The following is a 16,685-nucleotide window of genomic DNA, read 5'->3' on the forward strand; positions in this document are numbered from 1 at the left end:
GTCATGATATGTAGTTATATGTAACTATTAATTTTTTTATTTTTGTTAAGATAGATGGATCATATCTGATGAGTACAGATGTATCCAATAAAATTAAAAAACAAAATGCCTCGGAGTGCCAAGAATAACTTCCTATCACCAGCCTATAGGGTACTATCGGAATGACTAGCTACATAAGCAGCCACTCAATCTCCAGTTCCATTTGCTTTACGGAATACTTGCTTGGCGTGAAAAGTCCCTCCATCCTTCATCATTACCCAAGTTGCTTATAAGGTTTTTTTTTTTTTTTTTTTTTGGGTATAAATCCATTACTGGGGGATTCCTGAGTCATTGGAACCTCGATATGGCTGTGCGAGTAGATTTGCTTTTCCGTTCCCAACAGCAAACTCCTACATTCAGCCCTTTCCCCATTGAAAGAACCTTTCATAAAATAATAATAATAATAATAATAAAATCATCGTAATGCTCCCCAAGTTTTAAAATGATATCACTTAGAATAAAATATTCGTCATGGTTCTGATTTGCTGCACCGGGAATTACTCACTGCGAAGTCAAACCGCGCACCTCGTTCCTCCCGCTATAAAATGGGCAGCAGTTAGGCCAGATGATACGAAGAGATTGAATCCTTAACATTCCATACTTTCCTACACCGGCTTTTCTCCTCCCGTTCTTCAACCCCTCCCATCCTTTCCCTCCTCTCCTCTTTCTCCATCCACCCATGGTACTCCGCTCTCCTGCCCCGATGGAGATCAAAATGGCCACCGCCGCCGCCGCCTCCCAGCAACCGCCTCCGCTGGTATTTGACGCTGCCGTCCTCAGCCAGCGGTCGGACATTCCGGTCGAGTTCGTCTGGCCGGAGGAGGACAAGCCCACCCCGGATGCTGCTGAGGAGCTCTCCGTCCCCCTGATCGACCTCGGCGGCTTCCTCTCCGGAGACCCCACCGCCGTGGCCGAGGTCTCCCGACTCGTCGGCGAGGCGTGCAGTCGGTACGGCTTCTTCCACGTCGTCAACCACGGCATCCCCTCGGCGCTCCTCGCCGAGGCCAACCGCTGCGTCGAGGCCTTCTTTCTGATGCCGCTCGCCGAGAAGCAGAGGGCCCAGCGAAAGCCCGGCGACAGCTGCGGCTACGCTAGCAGCTTTACAGGGAGGTTCGCCAACCGGCTCCCGTGGAAGGAGACCCTTTCTTTTCGCTTCTCCTCCTCTCCTCTCTCTCCAGATATCGTGCAGGACTACTTCGTCCACACTCTTGGCGAAGATTTCCGGCACTTCGGGTAGGACAGGAGAACAAGATCGACAAAAGGAAAAATAGTAATAGAAACCAACACTTTTTTCCTTATGATTAAACCTGCTCTCATTACTGTGGTTTTGCAGCACGGTATACCAAGACTACTGCAATGCGATGAGCAAGCTGTCGTTGGCGATAATGGAGATTCTCGGGATGAGTCTTGGGGTGGGGCGGGCATATTATCGGGAGTTTTTCGAAGGGAATGATTCGATGATGAGGCTGAACTACTACCCGCCGTGCCAGAAGCCGGACCTGACTCTCGGCACTGGCCCCCATTGCGACCCCACCTCCCTGACCATCCTCCACCAGGACGACGTCGGCGGCCTTCAGGTGTTCGCCGACGGCAAGTGGCACACCGTCAGCCCCAAACCCAATGCCCTTGTTGTCAACATCGGCGACACCTTCATGGTATACGATATCAACGCCAATCCACTCTTTGACTTCGAATGTTTCATGAACTTCGTATTGATGGTATTGGTATTGGATCTGCAGGCGTTGTCGAATGGGCGGTACAAGAGCTGCCTGCACCGGGCAGTGGTGAACAGCAAGGTGGCGAGGAAGTCTTTTGCCTTCTTTCTCTGCCCGGAGATGAACAAAATAGTGCGGCCGCCGCTGGGGCTGGTGGGCGCCGACCACCCGAGGGCCTACCCGGACTTCACGTGGTCGGCGCTGCTCGAGTTCACCCAGAAGCACTACCGGGCTGATGCGAACACCCTCGACGCCTTCACCAAGTGGATCCTCCAGGCCGAGGGCCCCGTGCCGCTGTGATGACATGGCTGGGGGGATTTTCTATCAATTTTAAATGTCATCAAACCTTTTGGATTTAACTAGCTAGTTAGTGTGTGTTGGGGGGGGGGGGATCGGATACCGAGGAAGGTATGGTGTGAAGAAATAATGCGGCTGGGGAATGAAGCAAAAGTACGAGTAAGATAAAAACTTGTTTGCCACTGTTAATACCACTGTAAAATAAATTTCTCACAGAGGCCAGCACATCTCTTGCCATCACTCTCTCTGTTCTTCTTCTTGTTTTTTTTTCATCCTTTAATTCATATCTGAACAAAAGTAACGAGGAGAAACAAACTTTAGGCTATGATAGGAGGAGCAGGCAAAAGAACAAGCTTCTGTGGCACATGTTTCTACGAGGACGGGAGAATGGTGATGATGACGGAGGGACGACGACATGCCAAAGAGCCGAACGGATCGTTACCCTCTCAGCACTGGCTTGTCCTGTTCTGCGACTGGATTTTTTCTATTTCTCTTTTGTCACCTAGCGCCTCCCCACCAGGACCACCATGGTAATTGATCTGGTGGCAAGGACGATTTGATCCATCCTTATACTCTTGCTTAGGTTTTGGACTCTACCTTCTTCACCTCTCTTCTCTATACCAGACTAGGAACGTGTCCAACTACAAGCCACTAGCATCGACACTGGAGATAGAGAGATAGAGAGGCAGAGGTGGGAGAGAATAAATTGCCTGGCAACATTCTTCGAAAGATATAAATATAAAAAGGCGTGGGGGTGGGGGATGGGGACGGAGCTCGCGATCCACACAGTGTTATATATATATATATTGTTTCTACTCTCTTTGTCTTCGTCCCTGGCTGCCGCCAAGGCAAAGGACAAGGGCTGCCCCCTGGCGCTCCCGTCCAAAGCGCCCCGCGTCACATGGCAGCATTTGTTTTCGATCTCCTCCTCTGTCCGTGGCGCGCGAGGAAAAGAGAGTCCTGTTCCTGTCCTCCTCCCACCCGGGGCTACCGCAGCCCCACCCTGTCTCGTTCTCCGCCCGGTTCACCGCCACCTACGTCTTATCGCGGACGCACAATCTTAAATATATACGGCTTCGCTTGGTTGAGTGTTTTCTTGCTACTGTTATTATTTTTTACTACTCCTCCCCTTCATGACACGAGACCACCGCCTCCCGAGCCAGTAATCGAGATGCAAAAGCTGCACGCGAAACAGTCGATTACTGGATGGATCTGCTGCATGCCAACGTTAGCCATCTTCGTGCCCTGCTGCCGTTCGTACTCGTGATGTCATGTCTTTGAATGCTTGGGAAAAGGACATTGTATGATAACTTTTGAGCTGCAATGATGCCCGAGAGGACGCTGAGGGACGAACGGTCGAGACAGTCAACAACGTTAAATCTGTTCCTTTAGCGACAGAAATAGATCGGATACGTTCGGAAGCTGATCAACGTCGCGCACGGTATGCTTCCACACGAGTTAAAATAAGAACGGGGATTGGCGATGTTTGATTGGTGAACAGGGCTTTCGCGGATGCATGTATATGGACCGCTTGCCTTCTGATTCTAGACTCCTTCTGTTGGAATATATATTTTTTCTCACAACAGGTTCCCTTCTTATTAGAATATAGGAGTTTATGAGACCAGCAAAGCAAAGCAGGACTCACTAGCTATCTGCCTGTCCATCCATCTATTTATATAGCAGAGGGTGCTTCAACGCTAATAAATTTTCCAATCATTGATGGTATAGATATCCAAACTGCTTTCCCAGGCCATATTTGGACTGATTTCTTTCTTCGTAGATGTATATGAAAAATAGTATTCTCATGAAAAAAAAAATTTACAGGAAACATTGGAAAGCTACTATTCCGCCCATTAATTTTTTTTTAAAAAAATACCCTTGAGCCACTAAAATTCATGAATAAAATCTTTCGCTTTATTAAGAGTATAATAAATATTTTATACAACTTTTTCAGAAAAAATGGATGCTCAGATGAAAATAAGTTATTCTGAAATGTGTTACTCTTTTTTTTTTTTGTACAACGGTGGCTCACACTTGACGGATGTGAATACGGCCAACAAGAACAGAAAATAGAAAACTAAATAAAGGGTCAAGCACTGACCCGTAGCTCGTCCAAATGAAACCTCCAAAGTGGTGGGCTGCATAGGAAGTGTAACAACCCAGGACCTCACCCAAAATGGCTAGCCAGAAGGTATTATTTGGGTTTCTTGATCCTGTATAAGTACCCAAGATCTACCAAGCAAATAACCGATGTGGGACTAAACACACGCCCTCACGGATCCTCACATACTCCCCCCGTTCAAATCCTGACGTCCTCGTCAGGCTAAGGGTTCATATCTATTCAAATCTAATCACAAACACCACGATTGGCCCGTGATCAGCCCCAACAGATCCGTGCTGCAGTGTCCTCTAGTCCACATAGGCTATGGGCCGGATCGGCTCTGATACCATTTATAACAACCCAGGACCTCACCCAAAATGGCTAGCCGGAAGGTATTATTTGGGTTCCTTGATCCTGTATAAGTACCCAAGATCTACCCAGCAAATAATCGATATGGGACTAAACATACGCCCGCACAAATCCTCACAGGAAGTAACCTAGTCAGCAGTACCATTAGCTTCCCTGTATACATATGTGGCCTGAGTCCTCCTCAATCACCGTGACCGAATCCTTCTTGAAAAATATGTGATTCGCGCCCAGCACCAGCCTCGCATAAGATATGCCATCCCATGCCGCTCGAAGCTCGGCACAAGCAACAGACGTGTCGAAGATTCGCCTACTCCAGCCGCTCCCAATCTGGCGTTGTGGTTTCATTCACGAATCTAACATCTCCACAAATATGCCACAATTTTATAATCAACCAAATATGTTATAATTATTTTTCAAATATTATATTTTTTTAAAAAATATTTTAGTGTTTTTTTTTTTACGAATCAAATGGATTCACGAGAAACTGCAGCATCCGTACTCCTCGGAGTGCGAGTTTTCTTAAAAGACAATGGACAATGGGGTGACGACACATGCATAGCATTGTCAGTAGTAATTGAGTACGGGGAACGTGGGAGTTGGTAGCTAAACCACCGAAGTGGCCACATCTCAATTGTAATTGCGACTAAGAGCAGTACATTGATTGAAGCTGGGATGGCAGACTCACGGGCATCATTAGCAATTTCCATAATAACGGCAGTTTAGTGTTCCAACTATTATGGACTCTCAAGCCTTATTTCTCTTGCTTTGATTTCAGGACCTAGTCTATAGTTCTGTAGTACTTTTCAACATGCCAACAATTGGGAGGAGTCTGTTCCTATCCGACGAGGCAAACGATCGTTTGCACTGCTTTTCAGTAAGAAGAAACGGAGATATCACCTTTTTAGTGGTTAGCTTAATTATCTCAATTCCTTAAGCAAACAAAATCCTAAATTATGAGACAGTTCAAAAACATTAACTATTGTCTGTATGTCTACTTCTTTTCACTTTCCAGGGTAGTTTTTAGATAGACCATTAAGAAGCTTTTTTTTTTTTTTTTTTTCTTTTCTTTTCTTGAGAAGGCATTCTGAAGTCTCCCTTCATCCATACTATTGGTTTTTCTTTTCTTCCCGACAAGCCGCGATTTCATGTCTTAGTTTATGGTCTTAAGCTGTTAGAGACAGCATGGACATCAAGAAATATTCTATGTTTTGGCACATCACATGAGAAAACACTGAATTGAATTGTTAATAAGACAAGCTCAGGTCCAAGACATGAACATTAAATCCAACAAAAAAAAAAAACGTTGTTATGGGAATTCTTAATTAAGAAAATTTTGATTTTTATGTTTTAGAAGTGTAAGAAAGAGCTTTGTCTGAAAAATTCAAAGAAAAAGCAAATTACATGCACGAAGTTCTATCTTGTTACAAAACCTACGTAAAATGTCGTGACAAATAATAGAATGGTAAAAAAGAAATAAAAATTAAATCAAAAGGTGCTCTTTCCTTTGCACTACATCTAGATTTTGATAATCAATTACATTAAGTTCTTGCATGATAACATAAAATGCATATTTGGCTTCTAACTTCTCACAGGCAAAGTTGGTAAGGCAATAAAGCAAGCATGAGGCTTGAAATATGTCTTATATCTTTTTGCTAAAAATATGTCTTATATCTGCCAAATTGTTTAAGCACTATATTTGGTTGAGGAGTAAAGCGGACATAAGGCTTGCTACGAGTCTTATGCTTGCCAAATATAGGTTTTAGAAAACAAGCTTAATTAAGGGATAGTTAGTCAAACTTGCTTATGCCAAACATAACTATTTCAAGGAGGAGCTATCATCAGTTAATCCTACCAAAAGCTATCATTTGTACCATACTTTAATTTTTTATGGACAAAGAAGAACCCCATTCAAAAGTTTTTCCAAAAATTATAAAGCAACAAAATTGGAATAACTTAAGGTATAATTAGGGATGCAAATGGATCGGATCAGGTCGGGTCACAAGTGACCCCAACCTAATCCAATTTTTTATTTGGGTCCTAATTTTGGACTCAGACCCAACTCAATAGAAGATCGTGTTAGGTTGGATCGGATCCACCACTATAATTTTTGACCTAATGGGTCATTCGGGTCGGATCGGGTCCATGTATGATCCGGACCCAATCAAAAAAATTTGGATCCGATTCGAGTTAACCCATCCATGGCTTCAGAACTTGTGTTTGCACTCTCGCAGGCTGCAGCCCGCAGGCTTAAATAATTTTATAGATTCAGATCGGGTTGGGTCGGGTCGTAGGATTGAAAACTCAAAATTATCTAAATTTCAAATAATTCAATGAACCCAGATCCGACCCAAGAAATAGAATAGGTCCAATTTTAGGACCCCACCTGGCCCCATGGTCCTCCAAACCGAGTTGGGTCGGGTCTAAGCGAGTCAAGTTGAGTCGGGCCACGGGTCAACCTGACCAATTTGTAGCTTTTGGTATAACTGTGCTTATAAGCATAACTTGTGCAATTTTTGTTTTTCTTATTCCCAAACCAAACACAACAAGAGAGGATTTATTTCCTCAACTGCATGCATATATAGGTCATTTTTTCTTTTATAAACCAAACATTCAAGATAATGAAATTTAATATTTTTTTTGATACGACTTTAATGTTTTTCTTATGCAGATTAAAAAAATCAGTAGTTGTATAACTTGTATTTTTAAATTCTTTTGAATGACTTATCTTCCTCATATTTTAGAATTTTAGGAAGCAACACTCGTATTGTACATGCCTGTATAAAACTGCCTCCTTTTTTAGTTATAAAACTTGTTAAATGTTTGTCGTTTATAATAGAGGGATTTCATTGCACTTGATGAGAATATTGTATTAAAATGTTGTTTACAAAAAAGTACCTTCTTCTAAATCTTTTAGGGTCACCTCTTGTCTCAGATTTTAGAATTTCATAAAATACCTCTAACGTTATACATGTAAGTTTTTGCCGATCCTAACTTTCTGAAGGAATAAAACAATTTAACCTAACTTTCTATATTAGCCTGTCTCAAATTATGGATTCCATACAATGCAAAAATCATGCACAATTTCATTAACGTAAAAAGAGCTAAAAGATAAAATTTCATAAACTAAGCAATAAAGTAAATTTAACTTGGTACTTCAAAATTCCGCAAGATCCATGCATTGGACACTGTATTTTTGGATTTTGATAATTGAATTAGGACCTATGTAAGAGATGAAGTAAAGAAAATGGTTGAAAACTTGCTCACTTCCTTTTTATATACGAGTGTATTTCTCTACTTTTGGCAATATTATGCAGGTGAATAGCTTTAGCTAAAACCTATAAAGTTAGGTCGAGTCATCACTAAAATTTAACATAAGTAAATCGATCTTGCAAGTTAAATTTTGATTAAATTTATAACGTTCTTTTGATTATACATCTCAACTTTTAGTATCAATATTGACCGGTTTGTTACAATTTTCTTAGAGAACAATTTGCAGTAATTTTCCTACTCAACTTTAGGCTATTTTTAGTTCTTAGTTCTTTTTCTATCTATTTTTATATCTATCCATTTTTCTTTAAATTTGTTTTTTCTATTTGTATATTGATCTTTTAATCCAAAATGTGATGAATTAAATGAACAGCTTTCAGTTTATATATTCAATATTTTAAATTCACTAGAAAAAAAGTAGATATCCACATTATGGTAATTTATCTACTCAAGTTTGTGACATTTTTTCTTTCTATTTTGTGATAAAGCTTCAATATAGTAGCTTGAACCATGAACACATTTTCTTTTCCTTTTCTATTTTCTTATGAATATCACGCCTTGCACCATCAACTGCACATATCTTGCTCCTATATCTAGATTTGATTCTGCATAGTTACACCCAATCTGTATTTTTCATTCTTGATGCATATTGTGTGGGATTTTAGGAATATCATACCTTGCACCGTCAAGTACACATATCTTGCTCCTATATATAGATTTGATTCTGTACAGTTACCCCAATCTGTATTTTTCATTCTTGATGCATATTGTGTGGGATTTGTTTCCTTTTCTTTGTATTATATACGGTTGTTCATGCTATATGAATAATATACAGAAAACTTCTCTCCTTTGGTGCCTCTCATCCACTCTTATTATGGTATCAGAGCGTACATGATCCTCTAGCTGCTGCCATGTCCAACACCAAATCATCATCTTCCACTTCTGCCATGTTCGACAATCCTCTCATTTTCAATCAGACATCCTAACCAGACATAGATGTCTCATCTCTCTATTTTTTTTTGCTCAGCAGATCACCCGAGTTGTATTCTGGTCTCAACTCCACTTAATAGAGACAATTATCCCACTTAAAAACGAGCCATGAAAATGATACTCAATGCCAAAAACAAACTAGGCTTCATTAACGACACTCTTAACAAACTACCTAGCTCTCTCGCTGATATCCAACTTTGGGACTGCTGCAATGACATGATTTTATCATGGATCCTTAATTCTATTAATAAAACTCTTGTCAACAACCTTATTTATCTTGATAGTCCTCGTGCTATTTGGTTGGATCTTGAAGCTCATTTTTCACAAAGCGACAATCCTTGCATCTTCAAATTGAAGCTTGACATATGTACCTTGAGTCAGGATATTATGTCCATCTCTACATACTACACGACTCTCAAGTCTTATTGGGACGAGTTAGGTATGTTGACTTCTACCCCTCACTGATGAACATGTCTTTCAATTTTTGATGGGATTACATGAGTCCTATGCTTCAATGCGAAGCCAGATATTGGCTATGGATCCTCTTCCCTCTATGAGCAAAATCTAGTCCATCCTTCATCAGGAAGAAAAACATTACCTACTTCATCTTTCCACTCCTAATTTTGATGCTATTGCAATGGTGGCTAATCACAATCCAAATCATAATCGTTCTTCTGACTTCAAAGGATGAGGTTGTGGTCGCCCTAAATGTGATCACCGTGGGGCTCTCAAACATTGGAAAACTACTTGCGACAAACTGCATGGGTATCCTGCTAACTAAACTCCATCCCACAACACTCATAGCTTCACTGAAGGAAAATGGAGTTCACATTTTGTAGCAAATCAACTCAACAGTTCGCAGTCAAACTAACATGTTTACCTTTTTCATTGAATAAAATTTGCAGTCATTTTATTTTTCATCAGATTTGCTATGATATTTGCAGGGGTTATTCCACACCATCTAATTTTGATGCTCACTATTTTTTAATTATTGTGGATGATTACTCATGGGCTACATGGGTTTACTTAATGCGCCCGAAATTCGATACTTACAGTTGCCTTCAACACTTTCAAGCTCATGTTAAAAATTATTTTTAATGTTTCATTCAAAATATTGGCGTAGACAATGGCAAGAAATTTTTATCCACTAAAATCCATTTTTTTTCACGAAAATGGGATCTTTCATGAGCACACGTGTTGAAATGCCCTAACAAAATAGTGTGCCAAACGAAAACATCGTCATCTTCTTAATGTGGCGCGTTGTTTACATTTTTAGGCACATCCTCTAATCTCCTTTTGGGGCGAATGCATCTTACATGCTACTTTCCTCATCAACTGCACACTATCACCTAATCTTAACCATCAAACACCTTATGACCTCTTCTTCAATAAACCACCATCTTACACGAACCTACATGTTTTTGGTTGCTTATGTTATGCTCAAACTCTTTGCACTCATCACGATAAATTCTCCTCTTGTGCATTTTGTTATATCTTCTTAGGATACCCGCTTCTAGGGCTGCAAAATGGGTCGGGTTGACCCGTAACCCGACGCGACCCGACCTGCTTAGACTTGACCCGACCTGTTTTGAAGGACCCGTGGGGCCGGGCCGGGTCCTAAAATTGGACCCAATCTATTTTTCGAGTTGAGTCTGAGTTTACTAAATTCATATCCGACTCGATCCGACCTGACCGATTTAAAATTTGGATAATTTTAGATTTTCAATCTTACGACCCGACTCGATCCGACCCGACCCGACCCGAATCTGTAAAATTATTTGGGCCTATGGGTTATAGCCCGCGAGGGTGCAAACACATGTTCTGAAGCCATAAATGGGTTGACCCGACTCGGACCCAAATTTTTTAGGTTGGGTCCGGGTTATACATGGACCCGACCCGATCCGAATGATCCGTTGGGTCAAAAATTGTAGCGGTGGATCCGAACCGACCTAATCTGATCTTCTATTGGGTTGGGTCTGGATCCAAAATTAGGATCCGAACAAGAAATCGGGTTGGGTCGAGGTCACTCATGACCTGACCCGACCCAATCCATTTGCACCCCTACTCGTTTCACCACAAACATATCCTTATTTCACGGGACGACACCTTACATGAAAATATTTATCCTTTTCAACACATGAACATGTCCAATTCATCTACTTCTGTTCTACCCCTTCCTATTCCTGAGCATATATCTCTACCTGATTCTCTTTCAACAACTTCCTCCACGTCTCCCAATCATACCAACTCATCCCTACCTCCTCTCACCCTTGCTCCTGCACCACAAGCTCCTCCTGTCCCTCAATCTCTCACTCAACCTACCCATAAGCACCCCACCTACCTTCAAGACTACATATGTCCCACTCTTCCATCCACATCCTCCATGGCTTCACCTGCTCATTGGCACTCCTCAGGTACGGTTCATTCATTGTCTTCTTTCCTTTCATGTCATTGTTTCTCTAGCAATCATTTGGCTTTTCTATCTGCTCTCTCTCGTCACACGGATCCCACCACTTACTCTCAAGCCGTGTGTCACACTCATTGGCATGACACCATGGTTGCTGAAATTCAAGCCTTGGATCACACATGGACCTTTCAATCCCTTCCAGAAAAAGTCCATTGGTTGCAAGTGGAGATTCAAAACTAAGCTTAAGGCTGACAGATCCATTGAGCATCATAAAACTCGCTTGGTTGCTAAGGGCTACACTTAGGTTGAAGGACTTGATTACCAAGATACTTTTGTTCCCATTACAAAATTAGTTACAGTATATTGTGTTCTTGCCATCGCTATTGTCCGCAGTTGGTTTCTTCATCAATTAGATGTCAATAACGTCTTTCTCCATGGTGATTTGATAGAGGAGGTCCATATGCTTCCTCCACCGAGTTATTGCAAGCAGAGAGAGATTGTGTTTGTCGCCTTCACAAGTCTCTTTACAATCTCAAGTAGGCATCTCGTAATTGGTTCTTTAAGTTTTCTTCAGTTTTAATTTCCACTAGATCCCGCCATTCTCAGGCTGATCACTCATTATTTACTCTCTCACAAAGTTCCTTTTTTATCCTTGTTCTAGTTTTTGTCGATGATCTCCTTCACACAGGTAATGATATTGCACTAATCACCAAGTTCAAGACTTTACCTACCGGCCAATTTGAAATCAAGGACCTTAACACATTGAAGTATTTTTTTGGTCATAAGGTTGCTCGCTCCCCTGCTAGTATTTTTCTTAATCAATGCAAGTATGTCTTAGATATCCTCACTAACAGTGGATATTCGGTTGCTCGTCCTGCTTACTTTTTGATGGAACAATATCTCAAGCTCAATGAAATTGATGGTGCTCTCCTTTTTGACTCAAGTTCTTATCGTCGTCTAGTGGGTCAGTTGATTTACCTTACTATCACCCACCCTGACATTGTCTTTCTAGTGAACATTCTTAGTCAATTCATGCATCAACCCATACAACCCCACTACAATGCTGCCATCTGCATTTTACGCTACATTAAGTCCTCACCAGGCCAAGGGTTTTTTTTTTCTGCCACCAACACTCTAACTTTCCGCATACTCCGATTCCGATTGGGCCAGTTGGCCCTGAACTTGGCGTTCGACTACTGATTTTTTTTATTTAACTTGGCATCAGTCCTATCTCTTGGTGCACCAAGAAGGAATCCACCGTGTCACGCTCTTATACTGAAGTTGAGCACCACACCTTAGCCTCCATCACATGCAAATTCACTAGGCACAAAACCCCTCTCCATGATCTTATTGTGCCTCATCCTCAACCAATGCTCTGTTATTGCGTCAATCAAGCTGCTCTCCATATTGCTCAGAACCTTGTCTTTCACGAACATACCAAACACATTGAGATTGACTGCCATATCGTTCGCGAAAAATTACGTGCTCACCTCATATCAACTACTCACATTTTCACCGGTCAACAACTTGCTGATATTTTTACAAAAGCCTTGGGTCTTGAATATTTTCAGGATTTACTGTGCAAGTTGGGTATTATGGACCTCCATGCTCCAACTTGAAGGGGAGTCTTACATATCACGGCTTGCACCACCAACTGCACATATCTTGCTCATATATATAGATTTGATTCTATATAGTTACACTCAAACTATATTTTTCATTTTTATTACATATTGTGTGGATTTTTACGGATATCACCCTTTGCACTGTCAACTGCACATATCTTGCTTTTATATGTAGATTTGATTCTATACAGTTACGTGCAATCTGTATTTTCTATTCTTAATGCATATTGTGTAGAATTCGTATTACATACGGCTGCTCATGCCACATAAATAATGTATAGTAAACTTTTCTTATTTGGCGCTTCTCGTTGCCACCCTTATCACATTTTGAGAAGACAAGCATTTAGTTTTTTTGGGGTTGATGTTATTTCTTAAAAGCAAGTTCAAACTTTAAACATAAAAGAAATAAATTGGAAAAGTTAGGCTTTAAGGTAAGAATTAAAGGTTTCTCGCTTGTTGCCCCCTTCCCATCGATCCCAGACAGTAGCACCCCACATCGGCTTGCCGGTTTGGCTAACTACGGCAGCAAGGGGAAAAGGACGGTGGCGAGCAAAGCTGAATCCCGGGGGGATTTCTCAGTCGAAAGAGCACGGGGGCTGCCAAAAGACGCGGGGCCAAAGGAAACGACAAAGGTGGTGGCCCATCAGGGCCGGGGCCGAGAGAGGGAGCATCGCATTTGCGGGGAAAAGAGGAGGACACGATAAAAAGAGCAGCGGCCCATCGGGTGGTGAGGGGAATGAGACTTCTCAGAGAAGCAATCCAAGTCTCTTTGTTACTTTACTGCTGCTTCTTTTGTCGTCGTTGTAGCTGCTGTTGGGTGGTGGGGGCGGGAGCCCGGTCGCGTCGACGATGCATCCCAGGCCATCCTATTCTTTTCAGAGGAGAAGCGAATGAAATCCGAGCGTCGACGAAACCATTAGAATGAACTCGTCCGTCGAAAATGGCAGCAGAAAGCTGATGGCGAGGGGGAGCAACTAGTGCAGGGACTTCAGGAGCGAGATGGCTAGCTGTACTTGAAAAGAGAGGATTGGGGGGCTCACTGGGTTTAGGTGAAGTGGCCACTGTGGGGAGCCAGTAGTGCAGGTGAGGGAGCACGAGTGGGCAAGCTAAGTGAGCGTTGAGGTGGAAGCTGAGTTCGCCACTTGCTGCCCGCCTGCATGGAGGATAATTCGAAAGCATGAGAGAAACGAGGAAATTGGGTGTTGGTTTTCGCTTCCTTTTGTTTGCGCAGGCATGCAGTTGGTTAATGGTTTTTGGGGCTGTAGAACACTACGTACGGAGTATCAATCCATTTTCCTGTTCCGATGGAGGGCCCACTGAATGCCCCAACTCTCAAGTGACACTTGGCTACATAACAATAATTAATCTCTTTTTTCTATTTTTTTTTTAAAAAACGGGTATTTCATATATCATGGGTACGAATACACTCAATAGAATTATAAAACAAAAAGTCCCGAAGTGCTCCGGATATCTCACCCTTCCCAGTCCATAGGGTGCCTCATGAGTGGCTCGCTATATATGCCGCCACCCAGTCTGCTTCACGATATACATACATAGTCTGAAATGTAACACCTTCTCTCACCATCGTCCAAATATCGCGGAGCAGGGGATGAACTCCTCCGTCACTGCTCGGGCCCTATCGGACCCTTCAACTTTATTTTGACATTTGTATTTCTTATATTCCTAAGTCTAGATGTAGCAAAAAGATTGCATAACCAAATGATTAAAGTGAATTGCTGCGAGCACAAATGACTCTGCATATATATCATTCCTGAGAAACTGGATTTTGCTATGGTACGCTTTTATATTATTTTATAGAAAGTGAAGAGATATTCCGATTGTCCGATAGATTAGGGTATTTCAGTACTTTTCTCATAACAATTTATCAGCAAATTGTTAATAGGGTAGTATATAATTGGCAGCTGTTCTTAAATTTCAATGATTGCTTTCCACCGCGCATGGCCACTCGACATGTAATAGGGCACTAGTTATGTCCGTTTCTTAGCAAAAGCATTAGTTACATTATCGTCTATACTCGCATATGTAGAATTTGAGATTCATATTATTGTATAATCTAGTTATAATCATTCTATGGTGCTTAACAGACTGAATAGCCAAATACAAGCATCAATATTTACCCGACGATGGAAATTAAGTTACTATTTTAAAGCTGATCTAAACCGCATTTAGCATACAAAAAAGAGGGTAACAACAATTCATGAGTGGAGTGTTTTCTGCCAATTTGAGTTTCTTAAATGTGGTTGGAAGAAGATCATACACTTCTCATTGACAGATAAACCCTAAACTCATGCACAAACATTTATATGAACGAGATGTCAACATAGTAGGATACAAGTAGGTATATGTGGAGTCTTTTTTACGTTCGAGTCATGAGTGCATGGCCAATCATGCATGAGCCGATCGACGCATAAGCCCTCGCACGTAAGTGGCAGCATGTGGCACCGAATTTTCCTAGTTAAAAACTCTATGAAGAGCCACTTAGATGGTTAATTAGCAAGACTCCTAAAGTCTGAGAATTATGGGATGACACATCCATATGGGGGGACGGCTTAGGGTTTTATGTAGCACGGTTGGGTGTGACCTAAGTTCCAAGGGATATCGATCCAATTTGTGCAAGATAATTAGTGCTAAACTATTGGATTTCTAATAACCAATTTCTGTAAGGTGGATTTTGATGTAATGCAGAATTTGCTCCATATGCTTCCAAAAGGATGCAAGATAGTGCATCACTAAAGATGTTAGCCCCACCAAGAATATGAACTTGTCTTTATTTCATATGGTTCCGCATTAACGAAAAGATGCATATCTTGTAAAAAGGAGTATAGGATTCCATCTCCTGCATGTCACCTGAACCACGCTCTCCCACTCATGGTGTGGTCTATAGCTGAAAGCCAAGTGGAGATCACATGAGAGGCTGGAGTTGGTCACATTATGTTGCATTTGGCAAGGAAAACCTAGCCAGTCATGGAGATTCACTGCTGTATTAGAAAGTGTAGTGGATTGCAATAAAAATGCAAAAGAAAAATAATTGAAGGCATAAAAGTTACCCAGGCATTATGATTAGTTTAAAAAATGCTTCTAAAGTTGTTCTTGGGAGCTCTTTTGTCATTAAAATAACTATGAAATGACTCTAATTAATATACCAACTAAACTTTCATTAAGGGTCGATACCTGCCAGCTGCAATTGTGGAGATCGACCTAGACAAAGATAAGATGCGCCAGGGGATGGCAAAAGGGGCTGGACAACTGAATTTGGATCACAATCTCTATCACACAATTATTTATAATTTTACTTTAATTTGTTATAATCTACCGATTTTATTCTTGATCTTGTTGATTACAATCATTGGGAATTTGATGCACTAGTCATATTATATATATAGATGATCCTTACTTCTCACTGCGTTAATTAATTTAATCTCTTGTGCACACTTAAAGTGGCATGAAGCCAATAACAAATAACAACAATATCTTGGGCTAATGAAAGGAAAGATGCTCCCATATCTTTGACCATTTGTGCTCCAAAGTCCCAGGGATGGCTCCATCTTTGTGCTTGTATTGCATGAGAGATTAGGGTGGAAGGGATGGTGAGATTACCTGAACATTAGATTTCTATTTATCGCTCTCCATTCCCGTGGGAAATGTAGTGAAGACATCAGAGATTCAACTGGATTGAAATAAGACGAAACTGAGAACATTAGAAGATGGGAATCATGCATTTCCCAATGGCCATGCTAAAAAGTTCATGTTACCGAGCTAATCCTGTGTACTTCTGACAGCACCAAGTCTGTTCTTTATTTATGAAGATAATTTACTCAGTGTTGCCTAAGTGAAATTTTACCATCATAGGTTGA

At 41.4% G+C, this 16,685-nt stretch overlaps 1 protein-coding gene across 1 annotated transcript; it reads left to right on the forward strand.

Annotated features, from left to right (window-relative positions):
* Positions 1 to 546: 546 nt before the first annotated feature.
* LOC103702904 (gibberellin 20 oxidase 1-D) lies at positions 547 to 2,291 on the forward strand. The gene is made up of 3 exons (XM_017841737.3): positions 547 to 1,272; positions 1,373 to 1,694; positions 1,779 to 2,291. The coding sequence occupies exons 1-3, from the start codon at positions 719 to 721 to the stop codon at positions 2,052 to 2,054; spliced, it is 1,152 nt and encodes a 383-aa protein (XP_017697226.2). The 5' UTR covers positions 547 to 718; the 3' UTR covers positions 2,055 to 2,291.
* Positions 2,292 to 16,685: the final 14,394 nt, after the last annotated feature.

Source organism: Phoenix dactylifera, unplaced genomic scaffold, assembly GCF_009389715.1.
Source record: "Phoenix dactylifera cultivar Barhee BC4 unplaced genomic scaffold, palm_55x_up_171113_PBpolish2nd_filt_p 000392F, whole genome shotgun sequence".
In the NCBI taxonomy this organism is placed as follows: Eukaryota; Viridiplantae; Streptophyta; class Magnoliopsida; order Arecales; family Arecaceae; genus Phoenix; species Phoenix dactylifera.